Below are 24,335 nucleotides of genomic sequence, written 5' to 3' on the forward strand. Positions count from 1 at the left end.
GCGAGAACCTACTGGTACTCGCTATTTGCTCATGCAATCTCCAATTCATTCCTATGGGCCTGGAGGCCCATAGGAATGATTGGGATGGCATTCCTTAATTGCTACTCGCAATTTGCTAGTAGCAATTAAGGAAAGTTAAGGAATCGCTATTTGAATAGCGATTCCTACATGCATAGCCTTTTGCTATTCCTTATTAGCGAATCCTTATTTTTCGCTAATAAGGAATCGCAAATGCCAATGTTGATGCATATGCCCCAAGGTCTTTAACCGCGCGCTCTGCACTTGAAACTAACATTGTGTGCATTGAGTTTCATTTTTCTGTAGGATTGTTTAGTTGCAAAAGGGTGGCTAGCGCCTGACATTACAAGGCAGAGTCCCCTCACCGCTCAGGTTGTTCACACTACAAGGAGGTGGAAACAGGCCTCACTCACCTCCTTGTACCGGCGGTTCAGAGCACGGTCCTCTAGCACACGCAGGGTGCGGGTGTATTCTGGAGGCAGAAGGTGGTTGAAGGCACAAAGCCCTTGCCCAAGCTTCACGTAGAGTCCTCCGTTGCGAATAGCTCCCTCCACCAAGGTATCTGCAGCTCGCTGGTGGCAGGCTGACATCTGCTGCTTGTAATCCAGGCTGTTCTACCCAGAGAGAAGGAAGAGACAGGGTTTACCCTTGTACATGGGGGTCCTCTGCACCTCAGACAAACATCACAGACTGCAAAAAAGTTGACCATGTGCCATGAAGTCATTGATACAAGCAACCCACCCAATTACAGAAGAACACAGAACACTCACAAGCAGCTCAATTCTCCAGGAAGAGGCACCACAGCATGAGACAGGAAGTTTCAATATGTAGACTGACCTCACATCCTTCAGCTGCCATTAGACACGTAACATCACTTCGCCTCTCAGCACTCACCTCTTCATTCTGTAGCTTATTCCCTCTCCTATGACCTGCTAGAGCACGCTCCTGGTTTTTGGATAGGCTTGCGCTATAGAAGTCCATACACAAATGCACTGACATACACACCTTTCATTCTCAAATCACCCATCACATCTATCCCACCGGCATCGCATATTCTTTCTCCCATCAATGGCGCTTCCCATTCCTCCTATTACCAAGTTCATCCACCTCAAATCACTATACACCCTCCTATCACTTTACTCCATCCACACCCCATCACTTGAGGTGCCCACGTTCTCACTTGTACATTCATCTGACACACATCCACTCATCCATCCCTCCTCTTCCAATCTACTTAAGCTCTCATCACAACATGATGTTACAAAAAAAAAGCCTCACCTATTGGCTTTGCTAATGCTAGTTAGTCTTCCCTTTAGAGCAAATATTTCCCCCTTTCTCAGGTCCTGGCCTACCATTTCACTTGTTCCGTCCATACGACTTATGATAGATTTAAACACTCCACTGCTAATTTAGATGTCCGCAGTTTCCAAGCAACATGACCACTGAACACACTTTGGCTCAGTTCATGATCACACGCACTAATTGTGGGGTTAGCTACAGTATTACACAGTAGCAAGTTAACAGGTTGTACTAGGCGTACAGATTTGTGTGTATTTGCTAATGAGCATCATGCAATGCGGTTGATCGAGGACAAATAGGTATGCAATGCAAGGAGCTTCCAAAAGTCCAATGGACAAGCCCTGTGATGGCTGTTCAGTGATTTTACCCACAGAAGATTAAAATCTGAAGTAATCATACCTTGTTGCTTGTTCTAGGACTTTACATATGGAAGAATTAAAAGGAGTAAAGCTGATATGCTGCCTCTGAAAGAGTAAAGGTCTCTTGGTGAGGGCCCATCTCATAGGAGGGCAGGTCTGTTAAGAGTGGACCCTCTCATCAAAGACCAAAGGAAGGAAATCACATTCAAGGCTGATAAGCTGACCGGAAGGGATCCGGCTGCTGGGCAACCGCAGACAAAAGTTAAGGGCCGGGCTTGGAAGGACTCTTCATGGTCAAGGAGGTCTCAGGCTCTAACCAGAGGAAGGGCTCCATACCTAGACCTTGCAGTGGTCGCCCACACTCCAGGTCTGGCAACAGCTCCCTGATCAGGGAGGAAGCTAGGACCCTCCTCCTCATCAAATTGCTGCACCCAATGCCACTTTTGAACAAAGCATGAAAATACAGACGTGGCGCTGCCTTAGGCATTTTAAAATTGTAAATCTAATATAATTTTGTAGAGCCCACGTTCACTTAATGGTAATTTACGAATGGTCAGCGGACGTGCATCACATTAGTGTACAATATGATGAGCTCAACATCTACCAATTTCTACCAGTAACCACAATACAACAACTAGAAGTGGATCACACGTTTCTACTGTGTATATAGTGAATTAGTTGACGCTTGAAGAAGAGCAGCGCTATGCTTTGGAAACCATGGTGGGCAGAGCCCAAAACCTTCAAATGTATCCATTATTTCACCCATAACCAATGTAAAGACCAGTGTCAGCAAAAAAGGGTCAAACTTTCAGTAGTTAGAGCATCTTCCAGAGTGCCAGATTCCGCACCCGAGAGTTTAAAGATACAAAACACTACAAATCATGATTGAGAGCTGGTAGAGAAACACCAAATATGATCGCTCCCACCAGAGTACCTGAGGCAGGAAGCATCAGCAGAGATACTGATGAAACTTGTGGGATCCTGAAGGGGGAGGTTCTAAAGGGCAACAATGCCATCTGTGTTCTGAACAAAAACCAAATCAATTCATTGGCCGGCCTTGCCTCCGATGCCTGTTTGTTATTAATGTTGTAAGAGAGCGGAGGAACCTGTGCTGTTGACTGCAGATGACACATACAGTAGCATCAGAGGCCATCATCAAACCATCTCCATGAAGGCCTTATTTCATTCACTAACTACCATTACTGCTGTGACTCCCTTCTTTGGAAAGGGCTCTGCTTGCAGTATCTTCAAAAAATGTTGCCAAAGCAGCTCTTGCCAGCAGCTTGGCTTGGAAAGACAGTGGATATCATATTAACTCAAATATGGCTGGTGTTCTCCTGTCCAGAGTGGCTTATGCAGTAATCGCCCTAAAGAGGTGGTGAAGAACCTTGGTATAAAGATGGACCAAGCATTAACCGTGAAAGACCAAGTCAACACAACCTGTGCCACCTGCTTTGTCACAATACAGCTTTTAAGGAGAGTGTTTCTGTAGCTCCCTCCCAAATCCAGAAAGACTCTAGTCCAAGCATCAATCACTAGTCCCTTAGACTATGGGAGCGCGCAGTAAGGGGCAACAAATTGCAACCTGCTGTGTAAACTGACCCGGAAGACGTTGCGGTGGAGCAGGGAGGCCTTAGAACTTATATCTGATTATACCCTTACCGTCCTACTACTGCCAAGAAATCTGACCAGTACAGTATTATTTTTTTACAGTGCAGTATTGTCAATTATTGAATACGGCGATTCTAAAAAATATAGCCAAGTCACGGCGCACAGGTTGTACTATGCACTGATCAGTTATAAAATTGGTCTGTTATCTTAACTCTATTCACGCTATCTTCATCGGTGGCTCCAACAAACGCAAATTATAAGGATTATTAGAGCAATACTAAGGTTATTCCTTTTTTTAAACCCTACGGATGAGATTCTTCCTTCCACCTCTACCGAGTGACATAAAAAGCCTCGTTATTTTGAAATTTTATTTAGATTGTTTTAAGAAAACTCTGTCCTGAAGAAGGTGAAGTTACATCTCACCGAAACGCCGCGTCGACCTTTGTGTAGTTTTCTTGTGTTGTATAAATTTGTATTAGTTAGAACCATCAATATGTTTTTTCTAAAATAAGATGTTTTTAAACCCACATGTAATTGTTTTGTCCTAATTTTAATAAATGTTTATACTGACATATTTGTTTGAATATTGCTTTCATGAATTTGTTTACCTTTTGCATTTAATTGATATCCACTGCATTGCAACTATATTGATTTATTGTATTGTCTCTCAACACATGATCCACATATTACCTTGTGTATAGATCAGAGACTTTGTGTTTTTCTGGTGCTACCCCATCCCTTTTCTGAGTATAAGGGTATCTCCCTCTTTTTTATTATCTAAACTGCAAGTTGTCCAGAACATAGCTGCAGGGTTCATTTGTAACCTTCCCCCAAGCTCTTCTGCTGGCCCAATTCTACAAACCTTGCATCTGTTTCCTATCACGAAACGGGCACTCTTTAAGCTATGCTGCCTGATCCCCAAGGCACTAAGCAAGCTCCTTCCTGTCTATTTGCACTTTAGGCTCTGTTCCTACCAGCCCATCACACTGCTCAGGACCACCAATAAATCCTTCATGATTCCACCTCTAGATCTGGTGGGAGACCCTTCTCGGACTTGGCCCCATTCCATTGGAACAAGCTGTGTCTCTACATTAGTACTTGTCCAGATTTTGTAAAGTTCAAGATGCTGCTAAAGACGTGGTTATTCTACAGTGCTCTCTTGTCCTGGAAAGCAAAGCGCCAAGATACTATTCGGGAGTGAATCATGCTCTCTATCAAGTGTGGAACTAGAATAAGATCAGGGGCACCCACAGTGGACTCCAGGGAAGCACTCTGAATTCAGCAGGACTAGGCTGAAAAGGACAAGGAGCCTGCCAAGAGGTGGGCCTAGAGGTCCAGTGACGCTGCAATGGAGAGGGCTAGTAAAAAGGACAAGCCCTCCGCCACTGGCAGGGCTATATACCCGACTTTGGAATAAACCCGATATAGGGCAACCCAAAAACACCAGCCTCCTCCTTGTCCCTGCGGTATGGACGGTACGGATGGGCATCACCTGGATAGTGTACGACCAACATACTGCTCATGTCCATCATGCCATGTGACTGTACATACTTAACAGGTTTCTTCACCACGTAATGAAACACGTGAGCCACAAAGAGCAAAATACGTGACTCGACCCACAGCAGTGAGAGCCCAAAAGTGGCAACTGAGCTCAGTCATGTACAGCCACAAACACCGAGGACACTGACAACTAAACTTTCAGCAAGATACCAGTCATCTCAATGTCTCGTATTGTGCAGCCCCCCACCAACAAACCGCAAAAACAAAAAAAGCCAAGATAACCGCAGTCAGGTCAGTGACGTTTCTGCAAGCTGTGTCACCTTATTCTGAACAGGTCTAAATCACAAAAAATTCTAAATAAGATTTCCAAATTCTGAAGCAGAGGAGATAGTGGATGTTCTTTCAGGTGCTTGAAAAGTTGTCCTGGGGATCTGTAGGCCACGTCATGCTACGACGAGGCTGCAGCAGGAATCAGCATTGGTGTTATGGTGCAGGGCAGCACTTTTTGGCCTTTGACGCATACTCCAGACTCCAACCCTTCGTATCGATTTTGGAATAAGCGTTTTAGGCTTTCAAGTACAAGAGAGTTGTGAAGACCTCAAAACCGAATCTCTTCCAGACATCACATTTGTTTGGGGAGCTGCTTTGAAAAAATATTTTATCCTACGGTATAGTCTTACTTTGGAGAATGTACTGGGGTTACACCATGGAGGCACCTCTGAACATGAAAGGCACATTGTAGGTAGATGAGTTCAGTGTCCTGTCCTCTGACAGCAAGGACTTTAGTACAGGTTGGCAGAAAGAGTAGACCACAAGGAACACAGCCATGTGTGAAGAGAGATATTCACACCTTTCTGAACAACAAGTTTCTATTGCTTGTGTATTAAAGAATCATGTACATTAAGGCAACCAATGTATTTGTCTCCATTAAGCTGCTGGCTGGAAAGTAATCACCGCTTTAACATTGGTAGAAGGGGGTGGTACACTACAGCACCGCATAAATGATGGTGAGTAGCAAGGTATGGAATTCTCAAGGCCCATTTTCTTTAAATATGATGCGGGGAACTAACTGGAGCATGTGAAAAGGAAAGAGAAAAAACTCATGCTGCATTGATTGAGGAAAACCACTGCTCCCAGGCCACGCGAGTTAAGCAACTTCATTCCCAATTCCAAAGAGCAGAGAAAAGGGACTCCAATTTGAGACTGGAAGATGGAAAGTTGGGGAAGATGCCCAGAAACTCTGTAGATCAGGGGCCGAGACATAGAGGTAACTCATCACATAACATACCTCATCAATCCCATTTCAACTGAGATGCATTATCTAACAGAAGCCTCGGCCTTCATAGTTATTCTCTATGTACCTACTGCATTTCTCTCACGTTCAACCGCCAACCCCACTCCACAAGTACCCCTTCACATTTATTATATTGTCACAACTATTTCATCCAGTGTCCCATTGCCCATCTTTCACACAGTCACATCCTCCGTCCTCCCTTGTCCCTTCACACGTTTACTTCATCCAGTGTACCATTGCCTATCTTTCACAGTCACATTCAATTCAATTCAAGAAGCTTTATTCGGTGCATAAAAAAATGACCATAAAAGCACAACAAAGAATAAAACATACATTTAAAAATCATATACAACAGATTAGCAAACCAATACAAAGAATACAGATAAAATGGTTTAGAAACACATACTTTTCCTGGCCTTGATAGAATGGATTAAAAACGTAGCAGTAAAAAAACAGATATCGACGTATTGGAAATTAAAAATTAGGCTCATGGCCTGATTAACTGTGCGTACACCATATTTAAGAAACATAGGTTTTAAATAGGCAATACGAAAATTCATGTACAGTTTACAAATTAGAAGAAAGTGCTCAGTGCTCTGTTTGGAGACGCCATCACACATACAAGGCCCCTGCGGATATTTCTTAATTACTGGCAGTGCCACTAAATAATGAGCTATACCAAACCTCAGTCTGGTCAGCACAAACTTGTGGGATGGCCTTGTCACTCATACTAAGTAAATCGGTAAACCTTCTACATTGTTATATTTATTATAAATCTTGACTGTAGATAGAGAGCCATTAGCAATGGCCCGTTTTCTTGCAACAAATGCCAAGAAACGAGTTTTCAACTCTTGTTTCGATATTAAAATTGCTGCGTTACGCTCCACCAAGATGTTTATGTTAAAAATCTCTGAAAAACATCTAACAACGTATTTTAACCAGGGTATAAGTAAAAACTTATCAAGCAAGAGACAATCCTCAATGACCGCTCTGTTAAAGGATTTGTCTTCCTGGATCCAAATAGAACGCCAGATCATGAGTGGCCTCATGGAAAGTAGGTCAGTAAGGAAATTAACACCCAGCTCTCGATGGGTAAGCTCGGTACAAGCAGTAGAAGGTAGACACAAGAGTTTTTAAAAAAAGGCATTTTCCTCAATCTGTAAAATATAAGCATAACAGTGTCCCCAAACACCCGCCCCATACAGAGCAATACTAACACATCTTGCTAGATAGATCTTAAGCATGTCCCTGGTGCGACGATCCCCGATCTTAGCGGCAAATCAAAAAACACCATGGGCGTTTTTTGCCATTTTAATTCGAATATTTTTAAATTCATTGTGCCACTTTCTATCATTAGAGAAGGTTATACCACGATAACAAAAAGTATCCACCTCAAGCACCTTTTCATTATCAATACAAAAAAGAATTTGACACCTTGCTTTTCTTTTTGCAGCTCGCCCCACATGTCATGATATACGTTTTCTTCTTATTGATACACAATTTCCTATCCTTTATAAAGGTAGAGAATCTATCAATCAAGCGCAGCAATCCTAATGGAGTTCTAGAGATCAAAACAGCGTCATCAGCATATAATAACACTGGCACAGGAAATCCATTAATCTGTGGCGCATCAGCTTTAATTCTTTTTAAAATTGCGTCGATTCCATTAATAAATGAGAGAAAAAGAAGGGGGGCCAGTACGCAGCCCTGTCTAATGCCTCTTTTAACACTAAATTTTGGGGTGCATTCTCCTTTGGTCTCAAAACGCACACAAGTTTTTAAATTCCCATACAATCTAGTGAGGAAATAGATAATACCTTCTGGCGCACCTAACTCTAACAGGGTTGGCCATAAAATCGAATGGTCTACCATGTCGAAGGCACTACTAAGGACTGCAAAACAGAGGTAAAGTGAGCCTGGCTTAGCTTCAGTGTATTTCCCGATCAATAAATCAAGATTTAAACACTGATCGAGTGTACCCCTGCCTTTTCTAAAACCATACTGACAGTCAGCTAAAATACCCTCTCGGTCTGCCCATTCCTCTAACCTCACTAACAAAATTCTGCTCATAATTTTGACAGATGAGTCAAGAAGAGAAATGGGTCGATAATTTTTAACATCAGACCTGCTGCCTTTCTTATGTATAGGAATAATGATAGATTCCCCCCATGTTTCGGGGGGCTCAGTACATATAGCAGCATTAAAAACTATAGCCAACAGCGGGCTCCACATCTCGGGGGCTGTTTTATACACATCTATAGGCACCCCGTCCGGGCCCTGAGCTTTCCCTCCCTTACTAGCACGAATGCCCAATTCAACCTCGCTAACAGTAATGTTCAAGGGTAGAACAGACCAACTATTCTGTCAGGAGCCCAGACAACTATTAGAATCAAAAATGTTAGAAAAATGGGCGACCCAGCCATCGCTCGGAACATTAGAGGTTAACATTGGAGTATTCTCAACTTTGAGAAAGGGGGAGTTAACAGTAGCCCCGAACAGGGTACCATTAGATAATTCAGCTGCTTGGTTCAAAGAGTCCCATGCCAGCTGCTGTAGCTCACTCTTCCTCCGCTTAAGAGCAAGCTTGTATTCATTCCTTAATTTAATTACAGAATTAGTATCCCTAGGCCTTTTAGCAAGAACAAGTTTTAATTCAGTTAGTGTACGAGTACACGGATGATACAAACCATCTTGGTACATTGCTGCGCTGGCCACCCCTAGATTTGGTGAATCTAACCTCAATAATATTATTAATATCATTAAAAGCATTTAAAACCTGTGTTTCATCATGACTATTTTCAAAAATAAGACTGATATTTATCAAACAATCCCTCACAATATAGCCAATTAAATCACTAGCTTTGTCTCCTACCTATCTCAAATGGACCCCATTTGGTCTACACGGTTCAATATTGGAGACCGATGCGCCTGTTGTAACACGGCTGTCACCCCAGAGAGTTGTTTCCAAAATAATACAATTATGATCGCTTAAAGCGGTAACTTCAATCCTGGGGGGAGCAAAACAGGAAATAATATTAGAGGAGACAATTACATGGTCAATAACTGAACAAGAACGGTGGCCCATGAAAGTAGGAATAATATGGCCTGATTCATCTTTAGGGAGGCCTAAAATCTCTAAATCATAACAACCCATAAAATAATTTAAAACATCTCCATAGTTGTTGCGGCAGGAGTGCAGATCATCCACTCCCATGTCATTAGAAAATCCACAAACTTTTTCAGTTGACAGTTCACATAATGGGATGTTAAAGTCCCCGACCCAAACAAAATCAAAAGAGACATTGGCTTCTAAATGTAGATTACCAATGGCATTAGCCAGGTCACGGACGACTACATCCCTAGAGCTGTCAAAAATATTATTATAATAGTTTAACAATAGGATGTTGCGGGTTTGTTCCTCTACCAACCAAAGAATCTGGGCATATTCACCAACTGTTAGATACCTTTTTACTATAATAGGGCGATGGATGGAAACCAATATCAACAAACCCCCTTTGGTTCTGCCCAACCCAGTACCCTTTGCCACCAAATTATATGATCCAACCCCTCATAATTAATTTCTTCCCTACACCACGTCTCCTGGAAACAGACAATATCATAGGAGTTAATAAAATGTTGCCATCCCGGAACCTTCCCCTTGGATTTCAAACCTGCAACGTTCCAGCTGGCTAAAATGATCCCTTTACCCCCTATATTAGTCCTAACTGGGGTAATAATTATGCCAAGATTATTTTCCTCCCTCTGATTACCACTGAGTAACCCCCTATAATCGTTATCAAGAGGACTCTCCACCACAGTTGGCGCCGGGTCCAAGGTAGCAATATTGGTTTCAATAGCCCAATTGTTAATAGTCATACCCATAGATTTAAGGCTCTCCGGGCTAAGTCAGTCATTAGAATCCAGATTGTTTAAAGCAAAGAAACGATTCTGCAAAGGAATAGCTAAACCCCGCCGCATAATCGGTGGAGGTAGCTGTAGATGATCATCGTCATTAGGGGGCATATTAATAAGGTGGCTATAAAAATAGCCAAGTGGACGTGCACATACTCCATTGTCAGTAGGGAAGCTGCTCTCAGCAGAACAGTGGCGACATGTTGAGGATATCTAAAATTAATAATAATACAGTCGCCCCTACAATTCTTTCTGGAATTACCAATCCAATTGACCCTTCGAGTAGTTAGTATATCATCGGAAAGGATCGTTGGAAACCCACATTGCTTATGCAGCCAAAAGACAGTTTTATTTTTCAAAGATTCATGTGATTCAAACTGGGACTTGGCCATGGTACATAACTTAAAACCACCACATAAGGGGCACAGTCTGGCGGCAAATTAATAGAGCCCTTTCTCCTCACCTCGGTTCAACCCGCGTTACTTTCAGCTGCTAGGGTGGCCTGATTCTCTTCGTTCACCATATGCCGTTGGGCTGGAATAACTATTTGGTTAACCTTAGTCCCCTCGTCTGGTAGGATTACAACATCTTGCCTTACATTTTTACCTAAATCCATAGCCATAGGGGGGCTAGATTGAGTAGTGTGAATATCCGAAAGATGACCTAGTCTAGTTACTTCTAACTTGGCCACCAACGGTAAAATAATCTTATCAAATTTTGCATCGATGATACTAACCAACAAGTTAAATTGCTCGGTATTCAGTTGGACTGGACTATCCTTTACTTGGGCCACCTCCCCCCCAGCTAAACATTTGGGGGATGTTTGAATTCGCTCGGCCTTCTTAGTCCCCCCTCGCTTCATAGGTAATTTCCGACAAGCCCCAACATCTCTACAAACCGGGGTGTTCACTTCAGGGTTATCGGAGATATCATTAGACCCGGCCTTGTTAATGGCCGCTAGATCATCATTATTAGTTGGCACCTGTAAGTCGTGATCAAAGCTAACATCCAGGTGTGGTACGCCTAAGGTAGTAGACAAAATAGGCGAGGAAGCGGGGGGACTACCCCTGCTTAGGGAGTGTCGGCGATCGCTATTGATTTTGTTGACAACTTTGACTAAATAATTGTCTAACATAGCCGTAGCTACAGAAGATTTAGAGGCATTTTGTTTGGACATGATTGAAACTGCAGACACAACCTACTACACAATATTAAAATATAAACACCCAGCTATCATGAAAATCACAAGCATATATAGTTAACAATAAAATCAAAACTTTTTAAAAGATATGCTATCTTACATACTGAGCAAGGAACCCTTACTACAAACGCCAAAATCCGTGGCCCTGCCCTGCCAAGTCCTGCCCCGGACGGCCACAGATGGCCCGCCCTTTGCCCGGGCTTCGCCTGGGCACGCCCGCGCACGTCCCGCGCTGCGGGAGTGCTGCTGGTAATTTATTGTCCCCGGCGCTGCTGTGACGCGATTGCCCTGCGCCACCCAGAGCCTGCTGGGATTTGTAGTTAGTAATCAGTAACAGCCGTTCCCCTCACAGCGAGACCGGATGGTCAACGGGCGGGCTGGCCGTTCCCCTCACGGCGCGGAAATAAGGAGCTGGAGCAAAGCTTGGCCGTTTCCCTCACAGCTGAAACAGGTATTTCTAGTGCGCGTCCCGCGCTATGGGAGGGCTGCTGGTAATTTATCGTCCCCGGCGCTGCTGTGACGCGATTGCCCTGCGCCACCCAGAGCTTGCTGGGATTTGTAGTCAGTAATCAGTAACAGCCGTTCCCCTCACGGCGAGACCGGATGGTCAACGGGCGGGCTGGCCGTTCCCCTTACGGCGCGGAAATAAGGAGCTGGAGCAAAGCTTGGCCGTTTCCCTCACGGCTGAAACAGGTATTTCTAGTGCGCATCCCGCGCTGCTGGTAATTTATCGTCCCCGGCGCTGCTGTGACGCGATTGCCCTGCGCCACCCAGAGCCTGCTGGGATTTGTAGTCAGTAATCAGTAACAGCCGTTCCCCCTCACGGCGAGACCAGATGGTCAACGGGCGGGCTGGCCGTTCCCCTCACGGCGTGGAAATAAGGAGCTGGAGCAAAGCTTGGCCATTTCCCTCACGGCTGAAACAGGTATTTCTAGTGCGCGTCCCACAGTCACATCGTCCGTCCTCCCTTGTCCCTTCACATGACTACTTCATCCAGTGTACCATTGCCTATCTTTCACACAGTCACATCCTCTATCATCCCTTCACATGACTACTTCATCCAGTGTACCATTGCCTATCTTTCACAGAGTCACATCCTCCGTCGTCTCTTGTCCCAACACACGACTCCTTCATCCAGTGTACCATTGCCTATCTTTCACACAGTCACATCCTCCGTCCTCTTGTCCCTTCACATGACTACTTCATCCAGTCTACCATTGCCTATCTTTCACACAGTCATATCCTCCGTCATCCCTTCACATGACTACTTCATCCAGTGTACCATTGCCCATCTTTCACACAGTCACACACTCCTTCATCCTTTGTGCCTTCACATAACTACTTCATCCAGTGTACCATTGCCTATCTTTCACTCAGTCACATCCTCTGTTGTACCTTCACATGACTACTTCATTCAATGTACCATTGCCTATCTTTCACACAGTCACAACCTCCGTCATCCCTTCACATGACTACTTCATCCAGTGTACCATTGGCCATCTTTCACACAGTCACACACTCCGTCATCCTTTGTGCCTTCACATAACTTTGCTCCCACAACCCCATGGCCTGCTTGCCAGCAGCCACCAACCGTAGACCCACTTTCCTCCGTAGGATAACATTGGGCCTCAACACTCTGCTCACAGTCACACACACTGTCCTCCCTTGTGCCTTCACATAACTTCTTCATCCAGTGTCCCATTGCCTATCTTTCACAGTCGCATCATCCGTCCTCCCTTGTCCCTTCACATAACTACTTCATCCAGTGTACCATTGCCTATCTTTCACACAGTCACATCCTCCGTCATCCCTTCACATGACTACTTCATCCAATGTACCAGTGCCTTTCTTTCATACAGTCACATCCTCCCTTGTTGTGAGAAAGTGCCCTCTTTCTTGCATGGTATGTCCCCACTTTTTGCTGAATTGCTGATGTTCTTTGACTGGGCTCCTGCTAATCACCTACCCAGGGCACATGTTCCTTCTCTAAAACTGCATTGGAGCCTAAAACCCAATTGGCATCTCTGGCCACATGTCAGCCCCTGGTAAATGGTACCATAGATACCCAGGGCACTGTGACCAGAGAAGGCCTCTAAGGGCTGCAGCACGTATTGTGCCACTCTTAGAGGCGCTGTACCCGGAAACTCACACACTGCCTTGGCAGGCTGTGTGTCTTGGTGAAGAACAAAGTGAAGAGTCGACAAGGCACACATCCCTGTGTGCCATGCCCACAAACCACTGCCCTGGCATACATCAGTCACCCCTCTAGCTGGGTGCCCTATGCCAGTGGTGAGGGTACAGGTGCATGAGCCCTGTACCCCTACAGTGCCCAAGTCCATTCCTGGGCACTGTAAGTGCAGTTCTGCCATTAAGAGTATATGTTGCTGGGAGTTTGTCATTACGAACTCCACAACACCATAATGGCTACTGAAGACTGGGAAGTTTGGTATCAAACGTCTCAGCAAATTAAACCCACACTGATGCCAGTGTGGGATTTAATGTAAAATGCACAACAGAGGGCATCTTAGAGATGCCCCCTGAAACTTGACCAACTTCTAGTGACCTGACTGAGTGGCTGCCACCACCAGACATGTTTCTGGACCCCTGGGTCGAGAGCAGCTGCTCTCAGGGGGCCTGAAACAATGCACATCCTGGGACGAGGTGCCAAGCCTCCTCCCCCAGGATGGGCAGGGTTCACGAAGGAGAAGCTTCAAAGGCATGCCGCCTTTGTGAGCCTCTCCAGACCAATTGCTGCTTTCAGCAACTGGTCCCCACTGGTTCTACCCCGCCCCCACTTTGGGCGGGAGAACCAGCGGGAAAAAGAATTGAGGAAGAGAGGTGTGCCCACCAATGCCAACTCCACCCCTCAGGTGGGGGAGGCGAGGTGAAGCACAACCTCGAGTCCCCGCCATCTTGAGGATGGGGGAACCCAGTCAACCAGGGACAGGCTCCTGCCCCCCTTCCACTGGAGAGTGGCAGAATAGGGGGTGTACCCACCCCAGGGAAGGGACCCATTGGTGCCTGCCCTTTACCCATCTGTAACGCCCCTAAATCTAGTATTTAGGGGGCACCCTGAACCTTGCTTCCTCAGATCCAGCAACAACAAGAAAAGAAGATAAGAAGAAGGACCGAAGTGCCGTGCAGAGCTAACAAGAGGACAACGCCCAGTGATTTGGCCCCAGCCCTACAGGCCTGTCTCCCCTCGAACCTGCTCCTGCGAAATCCCGGTGTGTCCTGCAGCCAGCAAGGATAAGTTACTTACCTGTAATTCTAGTTCTCTTCCAGGGGTATCCTCATCAAAGTCATAAGCACATGAATATTACCGCCCATGTGCAGGACCCCGGAAACACATCACATATATGTGAAAACCATATATGTAGCTCTATATATATATATATATATATATATATATATATATATATATATATATATATATATATATATATATATATATATCCATATATATATCTAAAACAACACACAATGCAGCCTCCCATAGACATGCTGAGCAATGTTGCAATGAATTCTCATATACATAAATACATTCCAATAAAGCAGGGAGAAAGAAAGTCTTTGAAAACTGCTTTAATATACAGCAGAAAGCACAATCCTGCAAGGAATAATGAAAGAAAACATTGCCAGCACGAGGGCTGCATTGTAGAAACATTAGCGTAGAAAGCTGAAAAGCTAACCCACATAAACACTCACATAAACTGGCACTGTGCCTTTAAGGCAGCCATGACCCCCATCTTCCCTCAGGGGTGACAGTTAGGTCAGTTGTTCTTCGGATATCTGCAGACCATTTTACAAAGAATTGCATGTATCATGTTCACTAGCCCGGGGAGGCGGGTGGGTTGCCTATGACTTTGATGAGGATACCCCTGGAAGAGAACTAGGATTACAGGTAAGTAACTTATCCTTCTCTTCCAGGGGATCCTCATCAATAGGGTTAGCAACAGCAGTACTAGGTACTGTTAAGAAACCCTCAATCACGTGTTAATTTTCAGGTGGAATTTAGCGGTATGTTCGATTATCCGCTACTTGCTTGACAGCGTGACAGCATCATCATCGGGTTAATGAGTGCTTCCTCCACCCGGAGGTAATTCCCCTGGTTTTTTCAGTTGTGATCAGAGAACCGTGTTAGGTGTATAGTGAAGTGCTATATAGTGAGTGAAAAAGAATTTAAAAAACTCGAAAAACCAGTTTGTAATTTTAATGAAACTGGGTTCGAGTTGGGTTTAAAACTGCTTATCGTGCACAGAACAGACTATTTAGGTTCTGGTGCACTAAAAAAATGTGTCTCTGAAATGGCCAAAACCAAGATTTTCAAACAAACGAACCAGAAATTTGAAAGATATGTTAGTACACACAAGACCACCTCCAAAACCAAGCTTGGCAATTACTTCTAGCCTCTGGAACTATACACCAGTAACTGGACACTACCCCTGTGGCTCCTGTTCTGTCTGTTACCTCACTAAAGCAACCAAGACCTTACAACTACTACCAGACTTGAAATGGACCATAAGAAACCATACCAACTGCAACACTACCCATGTAATCTACATGATCACTTGCCCTTGCGGATTACGTTACATAGGGATGACCTGCCGCAAAGTCAAGCAACGACTTGGCGAACACAAGAGTAACGTTAAGTGTAAGAAAAGTACAACCAAGATGAGCAGTCACTACCTTGAGAAAGGCCACACAGTTAATCACCTTCAATGGGTGGTTTTAGAGACACTAACAACGAAAAATGATAATGCAGAAAGCATTCTGTTCGAAAAAGAACAAAGGTGGGTTTACTGCTTACGCACACATACTAACGGATTAAATGACAATATCCCGTGGCTCAGCATTAAGAGATAAGAATTTGAAACTGGAAACCACATTAGAGATGAACATGACAGAATTTCAACTTGATGCAACAACATCCTCAAAGAGACATCTTTATTCATATCACAGCGAAATCAGTCATCACTAAGTATGTTGCATCAATATCTAAATATGGGCCTATTACTTCTGAACTCCAGTGTTAAAAGAGACTGATGATGGCAAATGATACCCTTTATGTTAAGTACCATGGTGCTATGCTCCTGAGATATTTACCTCTCTCGACACCTTTCATAGAAAATGTACTTCGTCTACAAAATTGCGGTACTTTTTACGATTTGACCATCTCTTGCCCTATTGTTGTGTTAAACAACGGGAACTCCTCTTTTTATTTCCAACTAAAGTTATAACCTCATTGGTGCAAGTAAAATGCTGTCCTGCAAAGTACTGTTCTGTGGACAAACATCGTTTGAGATAAACGAAGCATTCATCCAGTCTTCATTTTCTTGACAAACTTTATTAACACAAGTGAAACTTTATCATGCGGTAAATATTCATGAGTAACAACTAACTGCTAACAAAATGATGACATCTCCTAATAATCTAAAGATTGGAGTAATAATTACATATATACTATCAGCAGCGAGACAGGTTAGTTAACTGTGACGCGAGTCCTCTTTTGTTTTCCATGAACACTCCCTTTATCTCGACCCAGTTACTTTGTGAACTACACCGGGTGGAGAGAAGCAGTGACAGAACAAGTCGCGTATTGCCGCCGAAAAGGTATTGCTCCTGACACACGAGGACGCCGATGAAGAGACGTAATGTATTTAAACTTCTAATACCTTTCGTTTTCCCTTTAAAGAGCGGGCACAGCTTACCCTACCAGATGTAACCCTCCAATCGAACGATTAAGGTATTCCTTTCCCTCTTTCATTCTGAAACGCTAAGAAAGTCGTTTGGTAACTCTATTTGTAAATATGGAAGTAACCACTAAAGTTCGGCTTTATGGTCCGTCTTTTTCACATTGACCAACGTTTAGGCAGCGTTTGCCTTTATATTAACAACACTCTCTTCCCATAACGTCACCTCCTCCGTTATCCCAGGGAGATTTGGCACGCTAGTTAACTGACATTTCTAGTTCCTACTCTACCGAATGCACTGCCCTCTGTACATTTTTGTACCCTACCTTTTCCCTAAGAGGTAGACTTGATAGCATTACTAATGAGACTAGCCTGTAGGCGTTTAGCCTGGACGCCATAAGATACTACCCACGTTATTGATCTTTCAATGCCAAGAACCTAGTGCCCCACCAGGGACACATTACCTGCTCGCAATTTTATAACAAACTGGTTGCTGTGTTTGTGTAACATTGTCTTTTCTTGTAAATTGCAATCTTTTAGAAAGGAGGGCTTATTTTGCCGTTACTGCATAAGAATGAGTATGAGTGGCCAAATTGGCTACATTACATGTAAAAAGTATTGCCATTTTTATAAATTGCTACGACAGTTGATGTCTCGAATTTTGAACATCCTGACAGCATACCCCCGGACTGAATTCAATATGTCTTCTTATTTTATTTCCTTTTTTTCCTTTCACCCCCTATTTCCATTTGTTGAAACCCGTTCAAATTGAACACAGATCGACTGGTGAAGAACAGTACTCACCTATCTCAAGAGGGAGATCCTTTCTAATAATAGAGTCTCCTACACATACACTAGGGTCCTGATGAAAGCCTATATGACCCTCCTGGGCATGAGATAAGGCTGAAACATGTCGACCTATTTTCTGGACACATTTTTTTAGTGCACCAGACCCTAAATAGTCTGTTCTGTGCACGATAAGCAGTTTTAAACCCAACTCGAACCCAGTTTCATTAAAATTACAAACTGGTTTTTCGAGTTTTTTAAATTCTTTTTCACTCACTATATAGCACTTCACTATACACCTAACACGGTTCTCTGATCACAACTGCAAAAACCAGAGGAATTACCTCCGGGTGGAGGAAGCACTCATTAACCCGATGATGATGCTGTCACACTGTCAAGCAAGTAGCGGATAATCGAACATACCGCTAAATTCCACCTGAAAATTAACACGTGATTGAGGGTTTCTTAACAGTACCTAGTACTGCTGTTGCTAACCCTGGTTCTTTCAGGACCTGTGATCCCCTCTCCATTTGATATTTAAACGTTTGAGACAAAGAAGCTGAGTGGGTCATACCCCTTCTTTCTCCCTCCTTTTGATTTATATATAGATCCTCATCAATAGTCATAAGCACATGAATAGAATAGCAAGCCCATCCCCTCATCCTGCGGGCAAGTAAACAGAAGTACCATTAAGATACATAACAGCCATAAGGCATACACAGACTCCAATAGGTTAGCATTGAAGCAGATTCCTCAAGGAGGCCTGGCCCACTTGGGTATCTATCCTGGAGTCCGAATCCAGACAGTAATGCCTGGTAAACGCATGTACCGATTTCCAAGTTGCAGCCTTGCAAATCTCGGCCATCGGTACATTGTGCAGAAATGCAACCGTAGCAGCCTTGCCCCTAGTAGAGTGAGCTTTAGGGGAGGCAAACAGAGGCTTATTTGCTATTTGGTAGGCCAACTTTATGAAAGATACTATCCATCTTGAAATGGATCTTTTAGAAGCCGGGAAGCCTGTTCTAACAGAGTCATAGTTGACAAACAATTGATCAGCTTTTCTAATGGATTTTTTTGCATCCAAATAAAACTTAAGAACCCTCTTGAGGTCTAGCGAATGAAGAGACCTTTCCGCTGGAGTGGTAGGATTGGGAAAGAAAGAGGGTAAAGAAATCGTCTGATAAACATGGAACTCAGACACAACCTTGGGAAGGAAGGAAGGGTGAGTTTGCATAACCACCCTATTATGGTGGATAACCGTATAGGGTTCTTTAGAACAGAGCGCTTGTATTTCACTTACTCTGCGTGCTGATGTAATTGCTACTAGAAAAGCTGCTTTCCAAGTAAGGTGTTGCAATGTAGCCTTATGAATGGGTTCAAATGGAGGGCCCATCAATTTAGACAAGACTATATTCAACTCCCAAGGAGGAGAAGGAGGTCGAACAGGGGGATAAACCTTCTTCAACCCCTGTAGGAAGTCCTTGACCCCTGAAGTTGAAAGAAAGAAGGATGGTTAGGTGATTTACGATATGCTGTGATGGCCGCCAAATGAACTTTTATGGATGAATACTTCAAACCACATTTGGCCAGGTAGAGTAGATACGGCAAGATTACCTCCTCTTGCCCGTTCACTGAACTCCAACCATTACGGATACACCACAAGTAAAAGCTTTTCCACTTAAGAGAGTATGAAGTTCTTGTGGAAGGTCTCTTTGACTCCCTTAAAATGTCCATGCAGCTTTGAGGAAGGTTCAAATGTCCGTACTGCAGGACTTCAGGAGCCATGCTGTTAAGCTGAGCGAGGGAAGGCTGGGAGGCAGAATCTTCCCTCCCATTTTGGTGAGAAAGTCCAGCCTGCACGGAAGTCTCCGATGCGGGCGAACCGAGAGTTGCAAGAGGTCCGGATACCACCATTGGCGAGGCCAGTCCGGTGCTATGAGTATCATCTTCATTCTGGATCGCAGGAGTTTGGCCACCACCTTCAGAATGAAAGGGAGGGGTGGAAAAGCGTATGCAAACGTCCCTGACCAATCTATCAAAAGCGCATTCCCCCTCGTTCCTGGTCGGTAAAACCTGGATGCGAAGGCGTGGCATTTTCTGTTTTGATCGTCTGCAAAGAGGTCGATAAAGGGATGACCCTCATTGATGAAAAATGACCTCCAATAGGTTCCTGGCTAGCTAGATAATACATGGTGGTTGTATTGTCCGTTTGTACTAGGACCGATCCGGATTGAATTGACGGCTGAAAAGCCTTGAGGGCTAAATGTACCGCCCGCAGTTTCAGCATATTGATGTGATATGTCTTTTCCCTGTTGGTCCATCTGCCTTGAGTTTGCAGATGACCCAGATATGCTCCCCAGCCCTGAAGTGATGCATCCGTGATCAGGGATTGTTCTTGCAAAGGTTGATGAAAAGGGACTCCCACCAGAAGGTTTTGTGGTTGTAGCCACCAGAGAATGGACTTCTTTGCTGCAGGAGAGAGGAGAATCCTGTTGTTTCACTGACCCGAGGATTGATCCCATTTGTCCTCTAGATCTTGTTGCAACAGTCTCATCCTCAATCTGGCGTTTGGTATGAGAAAAATGCATGAGGCCATCGAGCGAAGTAGAGAAGCCACCTGTCTCACTGATGGCTGATGAGTTTGAAGGATGATGTTGCCTTTGTCTCTCATTGATGACAGTCTCTCCGCCGAAGGAAACATTTTTCCGAGGTCGGAGTTGATATTGGCGCCCAGATAGTGGAGTGATTGAGTCGGTTGAAGGATCGATTTGTCCAGATTGACGTGCAGGTCTAAGCGTTGAAGGAGATTCATGCAGATGTGAAGGTGTTCCTTCACCATGTGAGGAGATGATCCCTTCAACAGCCAGTCGTCTAGGTATGGATACACAAACAGGATTTGGCTATGTAATGTTGCTGCTACCACTGCCATACATTTTGTGAATAACCTTGTAGCTGATTTTAGGCCGAAGGGTAAGACTTTGAACTGGTAATGTCTTGTTCCCACAATGAATCGCAAGAACTTGCGATGTCGTGTTGTGATTGGATGTGTTCGGTGGACCTCCAAGATGCGTACTCTCACATTCCAATCGCCTTTTTGTAGATGTGGGAATATTTGATGGAGCGCCAATATCCGAAACTTTTCCTTTTTGATGTATTTGTTCAGAGCACGTAGATCTAAAATAGGTCTGAACTTGTTCGGTTGGTCTTTTTTCTGAACAAGGAAGTATCTTGAGTAAACTCCCTTTCCTCTCTGTGCAGGAGGGACCTCTTCTATTGCTCGTTTCTCGAGAAGCGTTGACACTTACTGACGCAGGAGATCTAGGTGTAGCTGACGAGAATTTACCGGAGGAATGTCTCTTGGGAACGCACAAAAGCGTAGTGCGTACCCATTTTCTAGTATATTTCGCACCCACTGATCTCTGGTTATGTTTTGCCACTCTTTTTTTTTTTTTGTAAATATTTTTATTGAAATTTTGAACATACAGCAACACACATTGGCATCAAGTTCAGCAGTATAACAACCCATTGAGAGTGCAACGAAACTTTCAGTACATGTTCGAAAAGCAATGAGCTCCTTTCGGCTTCGCATGATAGTGTTCATCACATTCCGCAGACCAGTGATATATCGTCTAATCGTGGTCACTTAAGTCTGAGTCTGAGGCATCGCTCGGGGGCTCACATATATTTCCTCTATAGGCATTCCACCCACCCCACACCGGAGTCCATTTTTTGGGGCAACTTCTATGAATATAGACAGTTTTTTCGATCACCATTGTGGAGTCCATATCCCGGGACCATTGAGCGAGGGTTGGAGTTTGTCTAGACCCCCATCCCTGGGCTATATTGCGTTTCGCCAACATGAGTCCCAGTGTTACCCAGAGTTGTGTGACCTTATTGCGATCTGTCGGCTCCCAGACGTTGAGGAGAAACCTCCGCGGCTCCGGGAGTGTCGGAACTTTGGTCACCTGGGAGAGTGTGCGCATAATTCCATTCCAGTACAGAGTTATGACAGGGCATTCCCATAGGGTATGTATAAGCGTTCCTTCCATACCACACTGCCTAAGACATAGTGGGGAGTCCGCTCGGTTAAGTTTAAATAGGAGTATACGGGTGTAGTATGTGCGGTGCAGAATTTTTAGTTGGACCAGCCGTAGTTTAGATGAGATGCCCACTTCCCTAGGGGAGGAAAGCGCCGCCTGCCAGTCTGCTTCGTCAAAGTCCCCCAGTTCGGTCTCCCATCTACGTTTAAGAGCTGCGAACGGATCTGGCCAATTGTTTATCAGTTTTCGGTATGTTAGGGAGGTCGCCCTCTGTGTCAGGTGTTCCGCGAGGAGCCGGTCCTCCAGTGGCGATGACTCCGGAAGCCGGGTCCCAGGCGGGACTGCCGCCTGGAGTGCGTGACGGATTTGCATGTACCTGAAACGTTCGGTGTCGGCCAGGTCGAAATCTGCTTGCAATTGGGCAAATGTGACCAGTTCTCCCTTCTTCCAAAGGTCACCCTCCCTGGAGATGCCAATTAGATCCCATTGATGGAACCCCTTGGTAGTGCGCAGCACCCCCAACTGTTTCACCTCCCATAAAGGAGTAGCCTGGGTTAGTTTCCCGGCCCAGCCTAGAGCTCGCTGCGCCGCAAACCATAGCTGGAGGGTGTGCGTCGTGGGGCCCGGGGGGCAGTGGATCCTCTTGTGGTTGTAGAGCGCTCCCATGACCCCTCCAGCCCCCAGCAATTGCCGATCCATACGATACGCCGGGTCCTCCCCTGGCACATGCAACCACTGATTTATCACCGTAAGTTGCGATGCCCAATAATACAGTCGTATGTCTGGGAGGGCGATACCTCCGTCGTACCACCCCCTGGTGAGCTTATGGAGTGCTATCCGTGGCGTCTTATCGTCCCACAATAGGCTGGAGACCTCCGCGTTGATGGCGGCGAAATACGTTGGCGGCACCGGGAAGGGGGCATTTTGAAGTATATACAAAAATCTAGGGAGAGCCATCATTTTGAAGAGGGCGGCCCTCCCCAGCAGCGTCAAGGGTAAGGAACGCCAGTGCTTGACGTCGCTACGAAACCGATGTAGGGGCTTCGTTAGATTTTCAGCTACAAATCGTTCCCTGTCAGTGGTCACATAGATTCCTAAATATTTGAACCCGTCCGTCACCACCCGAATCTCGCAACCCCGTGGGAGCCGAGGCGGGGTGCCTCGGAGCATATAGACAATGGACTTCTCCCAGTTTATTTTATAGCCGGACACCCTCCCGTATGATGCACAGATATCCAAGAGACAGGCGATCGAGTGCGCCGGGGAGGCTAGGTATAGCAGGATGTCATCCGCATAGAGGGAAATGCGGTCCTCCCACCCCATTGTCCACCTTAGTCCCCGGATCACCGGGTCCTGCCGCAGCCAGGCCGCAAGTGGCTCCAGAGCCAGAGCAAAAAGGAGCGGGGAAAGAGGGCAGCCCTGTCGCGTCCCCCGCCCCAACGGGAAGGGGTCTGAGATATGGCCGTTGACCACAACCTGTGCCAGTGGCTCGATATACAAAAGCTGAATCCATGCGCACATCTTGGGGCCAAGTCCTACGTGGCGAAGGACCGCAAAGAGGAATGGCCATTCCACCCGGTCGAACGCCATCCGCGCGTCCAGCGAGAGGATGGCTGCGTCCTCCTCTATCGAGGAGCGGCGCGCGAGAATCCCGTGGAGCCGCCGTATATTTAGGGCGGTATTCCGGCGTGGCATAAATCCCGATTGGTCCGGGTGTATCAGGGTTGTGAGGTAGGGCTGCAGCCTTGTCGCCAGCACCTTTGCCAGAACCTTCGCCTCAGCATTTAGCAACGAGATTGGGCGATAGGAAGCGCATTCATGCGCTGGTTTGTTAGGCTTCGGAATCGCCACTATGGTAGCCACTCTCTGGTCTAGGGGCAGTATCCCTGTCGACAGGCTGTCATTGTACATGGCCAGTAGGTGTGGGACTACGTGGGTAGCGTTCGATTTATAGAACTCCACCGGGATTCCATTGGGCCCCATCGCCTTCCCCGCACGGAGAGCGAGTATTGCTAACGTGAGCTCTTCCGCCTTCAGGTCCGCCTCCAGGGCATCTACCCCCGACGGGGCCAGCCGTGGCATCGGGATGTCCCGGAGGAAGGCCTCATTGTCCTCCACAGTGGACGAGGCCTCCGGTGTATAGACCTTTTTGTAGTGAGCCGCCAGCGCCTCCACGATTTGCCGCGGTTCCGACGTGAAGTCTCCCGAATCTAGCCTGATCCGCGCCACCCAACGCGCCGCCCGTTCCCGCTTCTCAAGCTAGGCCAGCAATTTGCCCGCCTTGTCTCCCAGCTCGTAAATCGTATGCCGTGCTGCCACCTGTTTGGTTCGCGCGGCCTCCCAAAGATAGGAGTTGTATTCCTGCCGTGCCATGTGGACTCTATGCGTGGTGTCATCGATATGCGTGGCATGGTTGGCCTCAGCCTCTTTCACCCCTTGCTCGAGCCTAAGCACCTCCAGCTGCTGGGTTCTCCTATAGTCTGTAACCATTGAGATTGCTTGTCCACGAAGGACTGTTTTGTATGCCTCCCACAAAGTCGTCGGGCATACCTCCGAGTCCTTGTTTTCAGCGAAATAATGTTTGGTTGTCGCCTGAAGGGCTTTACGAATTTTAGGGATTTT

At 45.6% G+C, this 24,335-nt stretch overlaps 1 protein-coding gene across 6 annotated transcripts in view; it reads right to left on the reverse strand.

Annotated features, from left to right (window-relative positions):
- The window catches only part of ADCK5 (aarF domain containing kinase 5), a 311,405-nt gene that overhangs the window by 102,472 nt on the left and 184,598 nt on the right, over positions 1–24,335 (reverse strand). For 3 of the 6 annotated variants that reach the window (XM_085604359.1, XM_085604361.1, XM_085604363.1), the window contains one exon: positions 432–632. In XM_085604359.1, coding sequence (XP_085460485.1) covers positions 432–632 — 201 coding nt within the window. The remainder of the gene's footprint in view (positions 1–431; positions 633–24,335) is intronic. The other 3 variants (XM_085604360.1, XM_085604362.1, XM_085604358.1) reach the window with 1 other exon arrangement.

The sequence above is a fragment of the Triturus cristatus genome, chromosome 5_1 (genome assembly GCF_964204655.1).
Source record: "Triturus cristatus chromosome 5_1, aTriCri1.1, whole genome shotgun sequence".
Taxonomy (NCBI): Eukaryota; Metazoa; Chordata; class Amphibia; order Caudata; family Salamandridae; genus Triturus; species Triturus cristatus.